The 17,007-nt window shown below is 41.5% G+C and overlaps 2 protein-coding genes across 3 annotated transcripts in view; one reads left to right on the forward strand and one right to left on the reverse strand.

Annotated features, from left to right (window-relative positions):
* The window catches only part of ANXA7 (annexin A7), a 20,509-nt gene extending 4,704 nt beyond the window's left edge, over window positions 1–15,805 (forward strand). For both annotated transcript variants that reach the window (XM_040564351.1, XM_040564350.1), the window contains 11 exons: window positions 4,169–4,358; window positions 4,678–4,785; window positions 5,941–5,981; window positions 6,930–7,032; window positions 7,367–7,461; window positions 8,538–8,651; window positions 9,950–10,120; window positions 13,111–13,281; window positions 13,390–13,465; window positions 14,652–14,764; window positions 15,456–15,805. In XM_040564351.1, coding sequence (XP_040420285.1) covers window positions 4,169–4,358; window positions 4,678–4,785; window positions 5,941–5,981; window positions 6,930–7,032; window positions 7,367–7,461; window positions 8,538–8,651; window positions 9,950–10,120; window positions 13,111–13,281; window positions 13,390–13,465; window positions 14,652–14,764; window positions 15,456–15,578 — 1,305 coding nt within the window. In that variant the 3' untranslated portion in view covers window positions 15,579–15,805. The remainder of the gene's footprint in view (window positions 1–4,168; window positions 4,359–4,677; window positions 4,786–5,940; window positions 5,982–6,929; window positions 7,033–7,366; window positions 7,462–8,537; window positions 8,652–9,949; window positions 10,121–13,110; window positions 13,282–13,389; window positions 13,466–14,651; window positions 14,765–15,455) is intronic.
* Window positions 12,379–17,007, reverse strand: part of PPP3CB (protein phosphatase 3 catalytic subunit beta) — a 52,243-nt gene continuing 47,614 nt past the window's right edge. The window contains exon 15 of the transcript XR_005821729.1: window positions 12,379–12,747. The gene's annotated coding sequence lies outside the window, so the exon portion shown is untranslated. The remainder of the gene's footprint in view (window positions 12,748–17,007) is intronic.

Consider the following 17,007-nt stretch of genomic DNA (forward strand, 5'->3'; position numbering starts at 1 on the left):
AAGGGGTGGTGGTGTGGCTCTCTATATTAGAGAGTGTTTTGATGTTGAGGAACTTGAGGCTGGGAATGATAAGGTTGAGTCTCTTTGGGTTAGGATCAGAGGGAAGGCCAACAAGGCAAGCATCCTGGTGGGGGTCTGTTATAGACCACCGAACCAGGATGAGGAGATAGATGAGGAGTTCTACAGGCAGCTGGCAAAAGTTGCAAAATCGTCAGTGCTTGTTCTCATGGGGGACTTCAACTTCCCAGACATATCCTGGAAGCACAACACAGCCCAGAGAAAGCAGTCTAAGAGGTTTCTGGAAAGCGTGGAAGATAGCTTCCTGATGCAGCTGGTTAGAGAGCCTACCAGAGGAGGTGCCCCGCTAGACCTTCTGTTCACAAACAGTGACGGACTGGTGGGAGATGTGGTGGTCGGGAGCTGTCTTGGGCAGAGTGACCACGAAATGGTTCAGTTCTCTATTCTTGGCGAAGCCAGGAAGGGGACCAGTAAAACCGCTGTCTTGGACTTCCGGAGGGCTGACTTTGAGCTGTTCAGGACACTGGTTGGCAGAGTCCCTTGGGAGGAGGTTCTGAAGGGCAGAGGAGTCCAGGAAGGCTGGGCACTCTTCAAGAAGGAAATCTTAATGGCTCAGGAGCGGTCTGTCCCCACGTGCCCAAAGATGAGCCGGCACGGAACTAGACCGGCCTGGCTGAACAGAGAGTTGTGGCTTGAGCTTAGGAGAAAAAGGAGGGTTTATAATCTTTGGAAAAGAGGGCGGGCTACTCAAGAGGACTATAAGGATGTTGCGAGGCTGTGCAGGGACAAAATTAGAAGGGCCAAAGCTCATCTGGAGCTCAATCTGGCTACTGCTGTTAAAGATAAAAAAAGTTTTTACAAATACATCAACACAAAAAGGAGGACTAAGGAGAATCTCCATCCTTTACTGGATGCGGGGGGAAACTTAGTTACAAAAGATGAGGAAAAGGCTGAGGTACTCAATGCCTTCTTTGCCTCAGTCTTTAGCAGCAAGACCAGTTGTTCTCTGGATACCCGGTAGCCTGAGCTGGTGGAAGGGGATGGGGAGCAGGATGTGGCCCTCACTATCCACGAGGAAATGGTTGGTGACCTGCTACAGCACTTGGATGTACGCAAGTCGATGGGGCCGGATGGGATCCACCCGAGGGTACTGAGCGAACTGGCGGAGGAGCTGGCCAAGCCGCTTTCCATCATTTATTGGCAGTCCTGGCTATCAGGAGAGGTCCCTGTCGACTGGCGGCTAGCAAATGTGATGCCCATCTACAAGAAGGGCCAGAGGGTAGACCCGGGGAACTATAGGCCTGTTAGTTTGACCTCAGTGCCAGGGAAGCTCATGGAGCAGATTATCTTGAATGTCGTCACGCAGCACTTGAAGGGCAACCAGGCGATCAGGCCCAGTCAGCATGGGTTTATGAAAGGTAGGTCCTGCTTGACGAACTTGATCTCCTTCTATGACCAAGTGACGCGCTTGGTGGATGAGGGGAAGGCTGTGGATGTGGTCTACCTTGACTTCAGTAAGGCTTTTGACACCGTTTCCCACAACATTCTCCTCAAGAAACTGGCTGCTCATGGCTTGGACTGGCGTACGCTTTGTTGGGTTAAAAACTGGCTGGATGGCCGGGCCCAAAGAGTTGTGGCGAATGGAGTCAAATCCAGTTAGAGGCCGGTTACTAGTGGAGTCCCCCAGGGCTCAGTGCTGGGGCCGGTCCTCTTTAATATCTTTATCGATGACCTGGACGAGGGGATCGAGTGCACCCTCAGTAAGTTTGCAGATGACACCAAGTTAGGTGCGTGTGTCGATCTGCTTGAGGGAAGGAAGGCTCTGCAGGAGGATCTGGATAGGCTGGACCGATGGGCTGAGGTCAACTGTATGAAGTTCAACAAGGCCAAGTGCCGGGTCCTGCACCTGGGGCGCAACAACCCCAAGCAGCGCTACAGGCTGGGAGATGAGTGGTTGGAAAGCTGCCTGGCCAAGAAGGACCTGGGAATACTGGTTGATAGGCAGCTGAATATGAGCCAGCAGTGTGCTCAGGTGGCCAAGAAGGCCAACAGCATCCTGGCCTGTATAAGAAGCAGTGTGGCCAGCAGGTCTAGGGAGGTGATTGTCCCCCTGTACTCGGCTCTGGTGAGGCCGCACCTCGAGTACTGTGTTCAGTTTTGGGCCCCTCGCTACAAGAAGGACATGGAGGTGCTCGAGAGAGACCAGAGAAGGGCAACGAGGCTGGTGTGGGGTCTGGAGAGCAAGTCTTAGGAGGAGCGGCTGAGGGAGCTGGGGTTGTTTAGCCTGGAGAAGAGGAGGCTCAGGGGAGACCTCATCGCTCTCTATAGGTACCTTAAAGGAGGCTGTAGAGAGGTGGGGGATGGTCTATTCTCCCATGTGCCTGGTGACAGGACAAGGGGGAATGGGCTAAAGTTGCACCAGGGGAGGTTTAGGTTGGATATTAGGAAGAACTTCTTTACTGAAAGGGTTGTTAGGCATTGGAATGGACTGCCCAGGGAAGTGGTTGAGTCACCGTCCCTGGAGGTCTTTAAAAGATGTTTAGATGTAGTCCTTAGTGATATGGTTTAGTGGAGGTCTTGTTAGTTTTAGGACAGAGGTTGGACTAGATGATCTTGGAGGTCTCTTCCAACCTAGACGATTCTGTGATTCTGTGATATGAATTCCAAGAAGGAAGTTTATGACCTATTTTTTTAATATTGCCTGTTGTTCCAGAAGGGTTTTTGGTTAGTTGGTTGGTTCCGTTTTGGTCTGTTGCCTTGGTCTTATGGGTTGTTTTTTATCTCTCTCTATAGCTAACTGTCTCAGCAAATAATTTTTTTTTAAGTATCAGTAGTTCTTATATAAATAGAAGGGTCTTTAGGTACAGGATCAGAGGTATTGTCTGAACCAGCCTCTACCAAATAATGTGTGTACCCGTATCCCAGTATTTACAGAGATGCTGAACAAATTTAAGTGACTGTTACGTTCAGGAAGAGTAAAGCTGCTGAGCAATCCAAGCTCAAGTATGCAGCTTTCATACAACACCAAGTAAATATTTTTCTGAGGATACAGGACACAGTAGCTTGACTTTGACCCCCCAGTCCTTCAGCCACAGTACTTTGTTCCACCTTCAGCTCATGACTGAACAGACTATACATTCCAACAAAACACAGGAGGATGGAATTTATCAGGTGTGGCTGATACTGCAGTGTTTTTGATACACCTGCATCATTTTTTGATGCCTGCATCATTTTTCGATGCCTGCATCATTTTTCAAAGCTAGATGCAGCTGTATGCTTTTGTTAGTACAGTGCTGATAATGTGATTGTGGGAATTTTATATGGTTTATGTTTTATGTTGTACTGAACTAGACTTAAGGATGGAGCTCACTGTATCCCACTAAAATACTGAAAAGCTCTAAAGCTGTAATTTATCCTGCTTGCCACTTTTAACTACATTGTACCTTTTTTTTGTTTGTTTTGTTTTTTTAGATAGCATCTAAAATGTAGCCAACTTTAGTGGATGAATTTAAAAGACCCTTTAAATGCTAGATGAGTCATTCTAGGTTTTCTAGTCTTACTGATGATGCCCGAAGTAATAACCTGTGCAAAAAATCAATATGAAAGATTTTCTTCTGTAATGGTCATCCCAGCAGGGCTTTGGGGGATCCTAACTTTGGATTTGTGCATTTAAATCCCATTAAAATCTTTTTGTTGAGTCTGGCTGAGAAAGGTTAGACTACTGCTATAGAAGAGGATCTCACTGTACTATGGGCACAGTAATCTGGGGCTAAGAAATATTGGAGCAACTAAACCTGAGGAAAACATTTGACGTAGACTTTACTATTTTGCTTTTTATGTGTTTTCTGTACTCAAGAATGGGTGTGTACTGTATGTAATGTGTTGCTCACCCTTCTATTGTTAGTGAGTAAGGATTGTTTCCAGTAAGTATTAAGTCCATATGGTACGTGTTATAAAGCTGATTTTAAATACCTGTTTTTTAAGAGCAAGAGAACCCATCCAGAAGGCCCACACCCAGGCTTAGGGAATGCTGCTGCTGTTCCTAAGAGCTAAATCTTATCACAGCATTATATACATGGACATTTTGAGAGCTTTTTACTCTATCATCCTGATAACAGGCATAAAGAGATCTTTGGGTTTTGCGTTTCAGCCAACAGGGCAGGAGTCTGTCTATCCGCCAGCTGGTCAGTACACCTACCCTGCAGGATACCCCCCAGCAGGAGGAGGGACCTACCCTGCAGGACCACCGAATGCTGGGTATCCAGGGGCAGCAGGATATCCTGCCCCAGGGAGCTACCCTGGAGCTCCCCAGGCTGGAGGAATGACATCTTACCCTGGAGGTAAGGTCCTTTGTTACACTACCACTTGGGAGTTATTTCCGTTGTAACTGTTCTTTGTGCTTGGTAGAGGTAGTGATGAAAAGCAGCTTTGTTCAGTGATCAATTTAGGCAGCAGCGTTTAGACAGCCAGAGAGATTGCTATCCAGCATAAATACTTGCATGCCGATAGCAGGGTCTTGATACCTTTGGGTTTTAGGCCACTGCACAGACACAGAGAAAAGAAAATTAATCTCTTGCATAGCTCTGCTCAATAACCTGGCTCGTGTTGTGCCAGAAATCATTTACAAAATGTGTGCTAAAATCTGCCATCTTCTCCTAGCCCCCACAGGCCCTGGATTTGGTGTGCTTCCCGCTGGCCCTGCCTTTGGTGGCTATCCCCAGCCTCCTGTCCAAAGCTATGGTGGAGGTGGACCAGCGCAAATTCCAGGTACGTGGGTGTTTCCCTGCCATATGTTAAGATACTTCAAGCATCCAAAGTTAAACCAGGAGAGCCCAAGACAGGTAGCAACAAAATAGGCCCTTATCTTTGCTACTTTTAGCTATTGAGTTTTGTATGCTGTATGCATCCTACCACCTTTCTTGACAAGACCAGTAAAGAGCAGATGAGAACCATCTGTATACATTATATCCAAAAGGGACGGCTGCCACTGATTAATGATCATGATGTGGTCGTTTAGGTGCTTGTCATTCTTCGAACTGCAAGTATTTGACCAGAACTGTGAAATCCAGAGGCAACATTCAACAAGTATCTAGCTGCTCTGTTAATCTCAAAGAAATGGATGTGTTTTTCTGAATCCGAGCAGCTCAGTGTTCATGGTGATCCTGGGCACTGCAGGGGAAGTGAAAAGCAGAATACACACCATTGTTTAAAAACAGTGCAGTTTTTTTCATGCTTTGAGTAGTCAGTTACCATTAAGAACACTTTTATCCTAGAACATGTCAGTTGTGGTTGTAAGAAATTCAGAGCAGCAAAACCTTTCTTTTAATGAGTGTTTCACTGATTCTAATAACTAAGCTGCTGTTAAAAAAAATAACTGTACATATGTACTATGGATAAAAATAAACTTCTAGTATAATAAATGTAATTGTAACATTGGTATTCACAGTGCTTTTGATCACGAAATGAGATTCCTTCAGTTCTTTTTGCACCAATGAATTCTCAGTATTTATTGTTAATGTGTTAGACATTTTAACAGAGTAATACAACTTTGAAAGAGAGCGCAGGACATGCATTCTTCATTGGCATGGCCTATGTTGGCTTTTGTCAAGAACAGCAATATGTAATAAGGAGAAATCCTTCCAGCTCCCACGCGACCAGTAAATTTAGTATTTTTAGAATTCCCTTGCTAGTGTATATACCAGAATGCTTCTGTGATTACTTCTTCCCATTGTTCCCAAGGGCAAGAACTTCAGTTACTGATCATTAAAAGTACTGTTCCTTAGCAAAAAACAGGTTTTGTGCAGTGGTAGACCTGTAACTTACCAGGTCTATAAATGGTTTTATTTTCAGATTAGATAGCATGTACATAATAAGAAACATAATTAATTCCTTTTATCTTGTTCTTTAATTCATTTTCAATAGACTATACCGGTGGACAAGCACCATCACCAATGCCTGGTCTGGTATGTGTTGTATCCTCTTCTATAATCAACCTTAAAGCGGTTTCTGTATTTTTTTTTTTCATCTTGCTGTTCCTGGGGTAAAGCAATGTTTTTACAATTCATTGTGTGGCAGAGGGTAGGGAGGAGCACTGAATATGAGCTGGGGATGTGTCATAGAGGAAAGGATATATGATGGCTGAAAATGTATTTGGGTATTAGTATTACACATTGTTCAGTAACAATTGTTCAATAATTGTTCTTGTCCACAATGCAAGGAAGAACTGCTATGAGAGGCAATTTTGAGCAAGGGGAAACTCAAGTAATTCAATCCTGAAAATCACTGGGTCACTCACTGCAGCATTTGGGTCCTCCATGATGTTATTTTAGAGGGACACTGTGCTAAAGGCAAAAAAGAAAAAAAAATAGTACCAATCTTGGCCACACAGAAAAGTAATTCATTGCCATTGCTTTTGATAGGATTCAGATTTACACCTCTGTATTTGAAAAAAAAATAAATTTAAACGTATTTGCATGCAAGTATTTTAATACAGCTTTTCTTAATGAGTTTGATATGAAAGGGTATAAATTGCTCCTGTATTCTCAAATGGTTTAAAAGTAACAAACTGTCCTTTGCCATAAAAGATGTCTTTGCAGATGAAGTTAATATACAGAGTGTTCTGCATCAAGATCTCCCAGCTATGCTCAGAATACAACCCAAACAAAACCATAACGCTGTATCTGTGTATACTCATCATGTAGCTCTTGATCCATACCACTGTGTAAAAGCATTGGTGGGCCAAAGCTGTTGAACACAATTAAATGCCATCCTGCTTCTGGGTTAGAAAAAATGGTGAACTAATGGAATGAACCGTTCTGTGATTTCTCCTGAAGCAATGACTCCAAAGTTGTGATTTTAATTTTAATTTATATTGTGCAGTACAGCTAGTTAAACATGGCTCTTATTTTCAGCCTGCAGCAATGGTTCAGTATACCCAGGGCACAATTCAAGCTGCTCCAAACTTTGATGCTAACAGGGATGCAGAAATTCTGCGCAAAGCTATGAAGGGGTTTGGTAAGTAAGCAACAGCTACTTAAATTTCTGTTCAGCTACTTACTCACTTACTTACTGAGACTATTTGGTCCTTTTCTTCAGTTTTTACTTAATCGTATGTATTTTTTTTCTACTTCATCTTCTCAAAAGTCATACTTCCAAGATGACTTGGGCAATTTAATAGAGTAAGATATATGGGAAATTTGGTGAATTGACCTTATTGATATTCATACATGTATTAGGTAACTATGCCCAAATTGGAGATTATAAAATGCACGGTGTCGGAAGGATTACCACATGGATTCTATGATTCCATTCTATGATTAAGCTCTTACATTGCCTTTCTCTGTTCAAGGAACTGATGAGCAGGCTATCATCAATGTTGTAGCTAACCGCTCCAATGATCAAAGGCAAAAAATCAAGGCAGCCTTCAAGACTATGTATGGCAAGGTATGTTCACTAGCTCTTTGAATCAGTAAACAAAAAAAACCCACAAACTTTCAACCGCTGCTATAACTGCCTGATTGCATTTTAGTCCTAGGAAGTGGTCTGGGGCACTTTTTAAATGCAACTCTTTTGGTTAACTTTTTTTTGTTGCACACCAGGTGAACAGCTGCTATTTACCAGTGTTGTTCTGATATCTGCTAGAAGTGAGGGCACAGAGGAGTCTGACTAGGACCCTGACCAAACAAGAAGATTCTCTGAGTTTGCTATGATTATTAGATAAGAAAATAATCAAGCATAAACTGTTTATGTATTAGTCTGAAAATACATTTTTTTTACGTGCACAAACAAGCTCAAAAAAATCTTTTTTTTCCCACTCATAAGAAACAAACTGAGAAATTGGTTGAGAATTGGTGGTGATTCAACATCAAGGGCTTAGCTCGCTAGAGTAACTCAGTGCCATGCCATTATTACACTAACTGTGCTCAGTTTTAAAGGTGCAGGCCAGTACCTAACTCCCATTTCCTTCTTTATGATCCATAAGGGAAGGTTCCTTTCCAAGACAAGACAGTGCTGCAAACAATTGCTTTCAAGTGATCTCATTTCTGTGCTTTCTGCTGCAGTGAAATCTTACATTCTTATCTGCTCAGTAGCACTGTTTTGAAAGAATTGGCTTCTTCCCCCACCAGGCTGAACTTGTATCTTTGGATAAGATACTTCTACAAGAGGTAGGAGTTGTAGACTGTTGTAGGATTGGAATATTTGGTGCAAGAAGGCCTGACCTGAATTCAGGCCTCCTTCCTCAGCAAGCTCTCCAGTCACTATCGAGTTACGGATATGTATTGCTATGTATTTTGACAGTGTTTTAAAAGAAAGGAGAGATGTCTGTGCTTTGTAAGGAACGGTAGGGATTCTCAGAATAGGGATAACAATGTACTGTAGCAAACAGAAGCATAAAAAGATCATCAGCTGCTTTAAGTGGATGGCTTGGGATAAGTTTGTGCCACTTGAACAGTGTCACAAAGTATTTTCTAGCCCCCATACTATATAATTACTCAATTTTTGTATTTATAATTGGACAGGATTTAATTAAAGATCTGAAGTCTGAGTTAAGCGGAAATGTGGAAGAATTGATTCTAGCACTCTTCATGCCTAGCATATACTATGATGCCTGGAGTTTACATCATGCAATGAAGGTATGGTTCTCCTCTGAACAAAATAGTTTCAAACCATCTTAAAAATGCTCATCTAAGGGAACAGAATACCTGATCCCTGCATTGCTGAAAAATCCTGTGGTGGAAAGCAAATTTAGGGACTGGGGATTAAAATTATTTTCTGCTTTATGCCCCAGTACTGACCAATTTCTGCAGGATCGGCCAATTTGCAGCAGATGTACAGCAGGGGATGAAATGCTGCAGGATGGAATTTTGCTCTATGCCACCCTCTTGGTCATACTTTTTGCTAGAATGTAATAAGAGCCATGGTGCTTTTAAACTAACCACTGTTCAAATTGAAGTTTACGTACCTCTCCTTGCTGGGAACAAGCCACTGGTACAAAAAGATATTTTTGGACTATCCCAGGTTTTTCAATAGGATGAAAATGAAAGAGTATTTTCTTAAGGTTAGGTGATGCTTGCATTTGTTCAGGTGCTAAGACTGCACTGGAGGTTAGGTGAGATAGTTGGATTAAACTTTTCATTCAGGTGAACTGGTATGTCCAGCTTACCTGAATTGTTTGTTTGAATTGCAGCAGTTAGCAGGTGCCTGATTACTGGAAACATGTCACTTAATCCGTGTATGAATGCAGAGCTCCAAAGAATATGGAGCACAAATGAAGATCTGGCTTTAGTGGAAGCAAAAACCACTCAACCTTTTTTTTTAAATTTAGATTACAATACTGCTTAGAAGTCTCAGATAGATCTACCCCTATCTAATCCTTGCTTGAGTAGAGATGGACCATGCTATTAAGATCTGACTGTACACAGAACTCACAGGTAATTTCTATCCTGAGGAGAGGGAAGCATCTATGGAAAGTTCCTGATGGTACTCCATGTTGAGGAAGCAGCTACATTTGGAATGGGGAACACACTTATACACTGATCAAGACAGGCTTTACATGCATATGATAGCCCTTAAAGCAAGAGATAAGGCTCTGCCTTCCTCCAGTATGTTCGCACAATAAGGTTGCCAAAGAATTTCTTCATTTTCTTCCTAAACCTTTTTCTTGTTATCTTTGGGTGATGTCACAATTGTGGATGTACAGTTCTGGGGGTATTTCTTAAGCTAGTACAGAATTTAATGTTTTTGAACTCTTCATTCCTTTTTAAGTAAGCATACAGTAAACTTGGTGCTTTCACAGTGCAAGAATACTGTTCTTACAATGTGGATTGTATTGAGTTTTAAAGTAACAGATGACTGCTTTTTTTCCCCCACAGTTGAACAAAATAAAGTAGGTGGTGTTTTGCAGTTACACCTTCTTTTCCTCTGCTTACAGGGAGCGGGCACTCAGGAGAGAGTGCTGATTGAGATCCTTTGCACAAGGACAAACCAGGAAATACGAGACATAGTGAACTGCTATAGGTCAGAATTTGGAAGGGATATCGAACAAGACATCAGAGCAGACACTTCCGGACACTTTGAACGATTACTTATATCTATGTGCCAAGTGAGCTTGATTTTTTTTCTTATTTTGTTAAGATATGGGTATACACACTTTGATGCATGTGTTTATAATTGCTCCGTAAATGAATTGCCTGTGCATGCTTAGCTAGAGCTAGGTTTTGTTAGAACTTAGCCCTAGACTACTAATATATTCTCTAATGATAAGACAAGGCACTTCAGCCCCTCCTCAAGGAAGAGTTACTTCCTATCTATATGATGAGCTGAGTGACCTACTTGAACACGCTATTCACATCAGAGAACTCACATTTGTTTTTTTACTGAGCAGATGCAATCAAACTGTAAAGTACAAGCAGTGTTCCACACTGCTGTTAAAGCCAGACACTTTTAATTTTTTTGCATAAACAAAATTTAGATCAGTATTTGGGTAATATTGATAGGATTTTTATGGTAGGTAAAATATCAGCAAGCATCTCCCCAAAGAAGCCTAGAGGCATTGTAAATCAAAACTTACCTCCCATGTCACATCACAGCCCTCCCTTCAAATAACTAGAATTAGGTATGTGCTGCTACTGCACTCAGGTGAACATTGAAGGCTGCTTATTTCAGATCATTAATAGGCCAAGCCGCTTTCCATCATTTATTGGCAGTCCTGGCTATCAGGAGAGGTCCCAGTCGACTGGCGGCTAGCAAATGTGATGCCCATCTACAAGAAGGGCCAGAGGGTAGACCCGGGGAACTATAGGCCTGTTAGTTTGACCTCAGTGCCAGGGAAGCTCATGGAGCAGATTATCTTGAATGTCGTCACGCAGCACTTGAAGGGCAACCAGGCGATCAGGCCCAGTCAGCATGGGTTTATGAAAGGTAGGTCCTGCTTGACGAACTTGATCTCCTTCTATGACCAAGTGACGCGCTTGGTGGATGAGGGGAAGGCTGTGGATGTGGTCTACCTTGACTTCAGTAAGGCTTTTGACACCGTTTCCCACAACATTCTCCTCAAGAAACTGGCTGCTCGTGGCTTGGACTGGCGTACGCTTTGTTGGGTTAAAAACTGGCTGGATAGCCAGGCCCAAAGAGTTGTGGTGAATGGAGTCAAATCCAGTTAGAGGCCGGTTACTAGTGGAGTCCCCCAGGGCTCAGTGCTGGGGCCGGTCCTCTTTAATATCTTTATCGATGACCTGGACGAGGGGATCGAGTGCACCCTCAGTAAGTTTGCAGATGACACCAAGTTAGGTGCGTGTGTCGATCCACTCGAGGGTAGGAAGGCTCTGCAGGAGGATCTGGATAGGCTGGAGCGATGGGCTGAGGTCAACTGTATGAAGTTCAACAAGGCCAAGTGCCGGGTCCTGCACCTGGGGCGCAACAACCCCAAGCAGCGCTACAGGCTGGGAGATGAGTGGTTGGAAAGCTGCCTGGCCAAGAAGGACCTGGGAGTACTGGTTGATAGGCAGCTGAATATGAGCCAGCAGTGTGCTCAGGTGGCCAAGAAGGCCAACAGCATCCTGGCTTGTATAAGAAGCAGTGTGGCCAGCAGGTCTAGGGAGGTGATTGTCCCCCTGTACTCGGCTCTGGTGAGGCCGCACCTCGAGTACTGTGTTCAGTTTTGGGCCCCTCGCTACAAGAAGGACATGGAGGTGCTCGAGAGAGTCCAGAGAAGGGCAACGAGGCTGGTGTGGGGTCTGGAGAGCAAGTCTTAGGAGGAGCGGCTGAGGGAGCTGGGGTTGTTTAGCCCGGAGAAGAGGAGGCTCAGGGGAGACCTTATCACTCTCTATAGGTACCTTAAAGGAGGCTGTAGAGAGGTGGGGGATGGTCTATTCTCCCATGTGCCTGGTGACAGGACAAGGGGGAATGGGCTAAAGTTGCACCAGGGGAGGTTTAGGTTGGATATTAGGAAGAACTTCTTTACTGAAAGGGTTGTTAGCCATTGGAATAGGCTGCCCAGGGAAGTGGTTGAGTCACCGTCCCTGGAGGTCTTTAAAAGATGTTTAGATGTAGTCCTTAGTGATATGGTATAGTGGAGGTCTTGTTAGTGTTAGGACAGAGGTTGGACTAGATGATCTTGGAGGTCTCTTCCAACCTAGACGATTCTGTGATTCTGTAATAGGGCTCTTTTTTGTGTTGAAGAACAGTAACTTGCAGTTTAGGAAGAAATACATAGTAAATGTAACTTCCCACATTTTTGTGATAAATTTGCCTATTTGCTGTTAGAATTTCTATGACTATCTTGTTTGCTTCTACCTTTAAGACAGTTCAGCTATTCACTAGGTATTAGGATTACAAAGTCAAAATCCACAAGAAAGCAAAGCTAGAGAAGCTCATGCTAATTTTTATTTCAATAAATCCAGTACTTTACAGTAACTGACAACCACATAATTTAAATATTAACTGCTACAGACACAACAGTATTTAAGAGCATGTATTTAGCCTACTCAGACAGTATATTTAGCAGTATTCATCCATGCATTGTGCAGCAAAAAAACAAATACCAAAGCACATAAAATGTCACACAAGCCCTACCTGACATATAACAACTATACTAAGTGCTTTTTAGAGACATTCATACTTGAAATTAGCAAATTCTAAATATAATAGAAAGCCTGAGATATTTCAGGTGTGCATATTCAGTAAGATAATTCATTAGTTCATTTGAGAAGATTCTTTGTAACTTGAAGCCTAGAAACAAATCAAGAGAAAACTTACATTATTAAGTAAAACAGAATTGATTATAGCTCCTGAAAAAGACTAGAACTATGAGATAGTATATATAGGCAAAATTATGTGCCAGTATATATACAGTATATCTACAGCTTAAGCCAAACCCTACAGATAAGAGTTTTGGGCCACTTTTCTATTTTCTCCTTACAAGAATTATTAAACCAAAAAGTAACTTTAAAACAATGTAATGTATTTCAAACTGGTATTACTCTTCCTGCTTCAAGCTTTGGAGATACGTGTGCGGGGTCTACACTTCAAGCAATTAAAACACATAGCCTTCTCTGTGTAACTATGTTTGATATCCGCTATCTTTGCTTTTAGGGGAATCGGGATGAGAATCAAAATGTGGATTATCAAAAAGCTCAAGAAGATGCTCAGCGTCTTTACCAAGCAGGAGAAGGAAGACTTGGGACTGATGAATCATGCTTTAATATGGTTCTGGCAAGCAGAAGTTTTCCCCAATTAAAAGCAACAGTTGAGGCATACTCCAGGGTAGGAGTTCTTCACTGATTTCAAATGAGTGTGCGCAGCATTTTTTGAATTAAGGTTCCACTTGTTGTTGCATTTCACTATCCACATGTTAATCTCATTTATTTGTAGGTTGCTAATCGTGATTTGTTAAGCAGCATCGATCGAGAATTTTCTGGAAACGTGGAACGTGGCTTGAAGGCTATTTGTAAGTGATGTGTTCTTCCCTCTTCTTATCCCTTGGCAATAAAACCTTCTAAATGTAATTGAAGAAGAACCCAATTCAGCACTGTCCATATGGCAAATGAATACACAGTCTGAGACTCCACTAATACAAAAGTAACTTCAATTATTCAAATTACTCACTATGCACTTATATTGGAGAAAATAAGCATCTAGCTTGAAAAAGTCAGTTGCAAATGAGGAAAGGTTACATAGAAACTACTTGTCACTTTTCTGGAAAGGCATGTAACTACACAGAAACAGGGGTCAATGTTTAGAACTGGTGGTTGTGTGTCAGCACTCTGCAAATTTATGTGAGTACCAGTGTAACAGAGCTGTGGTGCACATGATCACAGAACCAACAAGAACCTCCTTTAGGCACAGTTCCCTTTCCAGTTCTCTTCTCCACCATCACCTACTCCAAAAAGTTCAGCATTTTCTAAAGAAAATGTCACCAAAATAGAGGAGCTGTTTTGAATTCACTATTCCCTGCTTATTGTACCCTAAAGCACTACAAATTTATCATGATTCGCTGTTAGTGAGAACCAGTATGATTTACTACTAATGAAACAAGTACTCCACACACCAATCCCACCAATGCTTACCAAATTGACTGCATTTCTGCAGCCATAACCATTAAAACCTATTGTATTGAACAAAATCTTCCCAGATAATATTCTACTAAAGAGTTCTACAGGAAAAATTCACCTCTGAAATCATGTAAAATAGAGGCTTGTCTTTGAGAAAGAAGAAACTAACTGAAACAAGATCAATTCCACAACTACTTGAGAATGAGAACTTTTTACCTTTGTACTTTTGTTAGTGAGACTCTAGCAATGGACCACAACTTGAATACCTCATATCCTAGTACCAGCTATCCAAAGAAAAGATCTGTTTATAGATTTGGTAATTAAGGTTTCAGCCAGCTTTCAAAAGCACTTCCAGGCAAGTTAACTGGTAATAACCATAACTTTTCTTGTGAAGGATTAACTGATTTGTTTAGATACAAAATAAACTCAGCTTTATAAAACAGTTCCTGTAATCTACAGTATTGAATCTTTATCGATATCTACCTCTAGCTGTCTAAAGCATAAATCTTGACTTCATCATGCTAGGTATCACCATACAGTATACTATACTGGAACTAATCCTAAAAATATACTTTATTGCAGTGCAATGTGCTTTAAATCGCCCAGCCTTTTTTGCAGAAAGACTTTATTATTCTATGAAAGGAGCTGGCACGGATGATTCTACTCTCATCAGGATTATAGTCACTCGCAGCGAGGTAAGAAACTGTCTCCTCTGTAGACCTCACATGTAGTGAAAAGCTATCTACTCTAACCAGCCTTCTATGTAGTCCCTCCTTCACAGCTGTAGAAATCACATACTGTAATGAAGCTTTTATCTGGTTCAGATGTGGATGAACAAAGCAATTTGTTTTAAAGCCATGTTTCATATAGTAATTTAATTATCTCTAGCTAAGTAGTAATACTACATGTCTACCTTCCTAAATGTGATTGCCTGTCTCTGTAGCAGAAAAGCATCTCAAATCCAAAGGTTCAACTGCATGAAGTAAGGATACTACAGTTCTAGCAAAGTTAGGCAAGGTTCTCAGATTGCCCAGAGAGCTGCAGAAGTGTTCAAGGCCAGGCTGGATGGGGCTTTGGGCAACCTGGTCTAGTGGGAGGTGTCCCTGCCCATGGCAGGGCGGGGTTGGAATTAGATGGTTTTTAAGGTCCCTTCCAACCCAAACCTTTCTGCGATTCTGTGAAAGCAAGGAGCAACTGTTAAGACTGCTTTGGGAGCTGCTTATCTGTCTGTAGAGGGAACTGATGGCTTATATAATGTACAGAGTTAATCAGTTGTACATTACACCCTTGGCTGGTATTCTATAGTCTGTGAGGGAGATGGGGGTAACTGTCTAAGAGTTCAGATCATGCACTATGTTTAAGGTTTGTGCTTTTTTTTCTCTGCAGATTGATCTCGTGCAAATTAAACAGGTGTTCACACAAATGTATCAGAAGACTTTGGCTTCAATGATATCAAGCGATACAAGTGGTGATTACAGGCGTTTGCTACTGGCAATTGTTGGTCAATAGAAGAGGATTATCTGTTCATTGGTTTTCTTTTTTAAAAACAAACTGGAGGACATGTAACATGCTTTATGCAGACACTGACCCCTTGTGCGTAAAAAAAATAATTTTAAACTTTATATAATCAAATATGCCTTCTTGGTGATTTAGTAAGCTTTCTGCACTTACCCTTGCCTTAATTTACAGCACATAATATTCTTTATTGTATAATAAAAGATATATCTTATGTATTAGCCCTAAGTCTTAGTTCTTTTGACCCAGACAAAACCACCTCCACCTGTCCTCTGCCAAACTCCTGCATAATTAGACTTCCTTGAAAAATCTAAATTTAACTGCTGAACTATCTGTGGATTACAAAAAAGCCCGAGGCGATGATGTAAAGCATTTTACAAAAACCCAGCCAGGTTCTTTAACAAAAGCCCTCTTTAAAGTCCTTCCATGGTAGTGCTAAAAAACAAGTGTTCAGTTTAAGTCACACTACACTAACAGTTTAAGCACCTAGGCAGAAGTTGACTGTACTCCCCTATTTAAGTTCTTAAGTTAATTATGTTTAGCAGTTAGTTATGATTGTGATTAAGGCAGAAAAAAATAAAATCTAATCTAATTTTGAAGAATCATCTTGTAAAGGAGTGGATTATACTGTTTTTCATTGTTCAGTAATTTGCTGTAAGCAAATACTAACACTACAGAACATGTGTAAATTCAAACTGGAAGTGACAGCAACAGAGATGATACAAGTGACTATGTGGACGGTTTCATAGGATTAAAAAACAAACAGCTTTGAGAGTACATTTGTTTTTTTAGAAAGCCACAGTGAATCTGTCCCCAGGCAGCTGTGAAGTCCAGCAGCTAGCATTTCTAAGCAATGCTTTATCAAGTTAAAAAAAAAAAAATAGGAACCTCCCACAACAGCAAAGCTCTATTTTTGTTAGCCCTCAAACAGAATTAGCTAGCGCAAGTAGAGTAGAGTTGATTCTAATAGGGGAAACCTTTCACTCATGCACACCAAGTACATAACGGTTTTTGCAAAACAATAGCAGATACCAAGTCTACTATAAAAAAAACTCAAGTATTTCACTTATATAAAATACTCTGCAATCTAAATCTGACTTCAAATGTTTCCTGATATTACACTTAGAAACACAGTCCAATTTAAAATTTCTGAGTCAGATTGAAGCTAAATAATCCAAATGTGAACGACAGAAGTTGATTTGGGGAGACTAAAGGACATTCCACTGTGTATTACTTTGGTCATCATTGGGGCAAGCATCCACTGTGAGATATGTGTATATATACATATATACACACACACACACTTGAGATATATATATATATATATATATATATATATATATATATATATATGTATATATCTGTCAATAGGCTTCCAAGCATGACCAAGACTCTCACGAGCTTTGGTTCTTGTTTCTTTGCT

This window comes from Cygnus olor, chromosome 7, assembly GCF_009769625.2.
Source record: "Cygnus olor isolate bCygOlo1 chromosome 7, bCygOlo1.pri.v2, whole genome shotgun sequence".
NCBI classification, from domain to species: Eukaryota; Metazoa; Chordata; class Aves; order Anseriformes; family Anatidae; genus Cygnus; species Cygnus olor.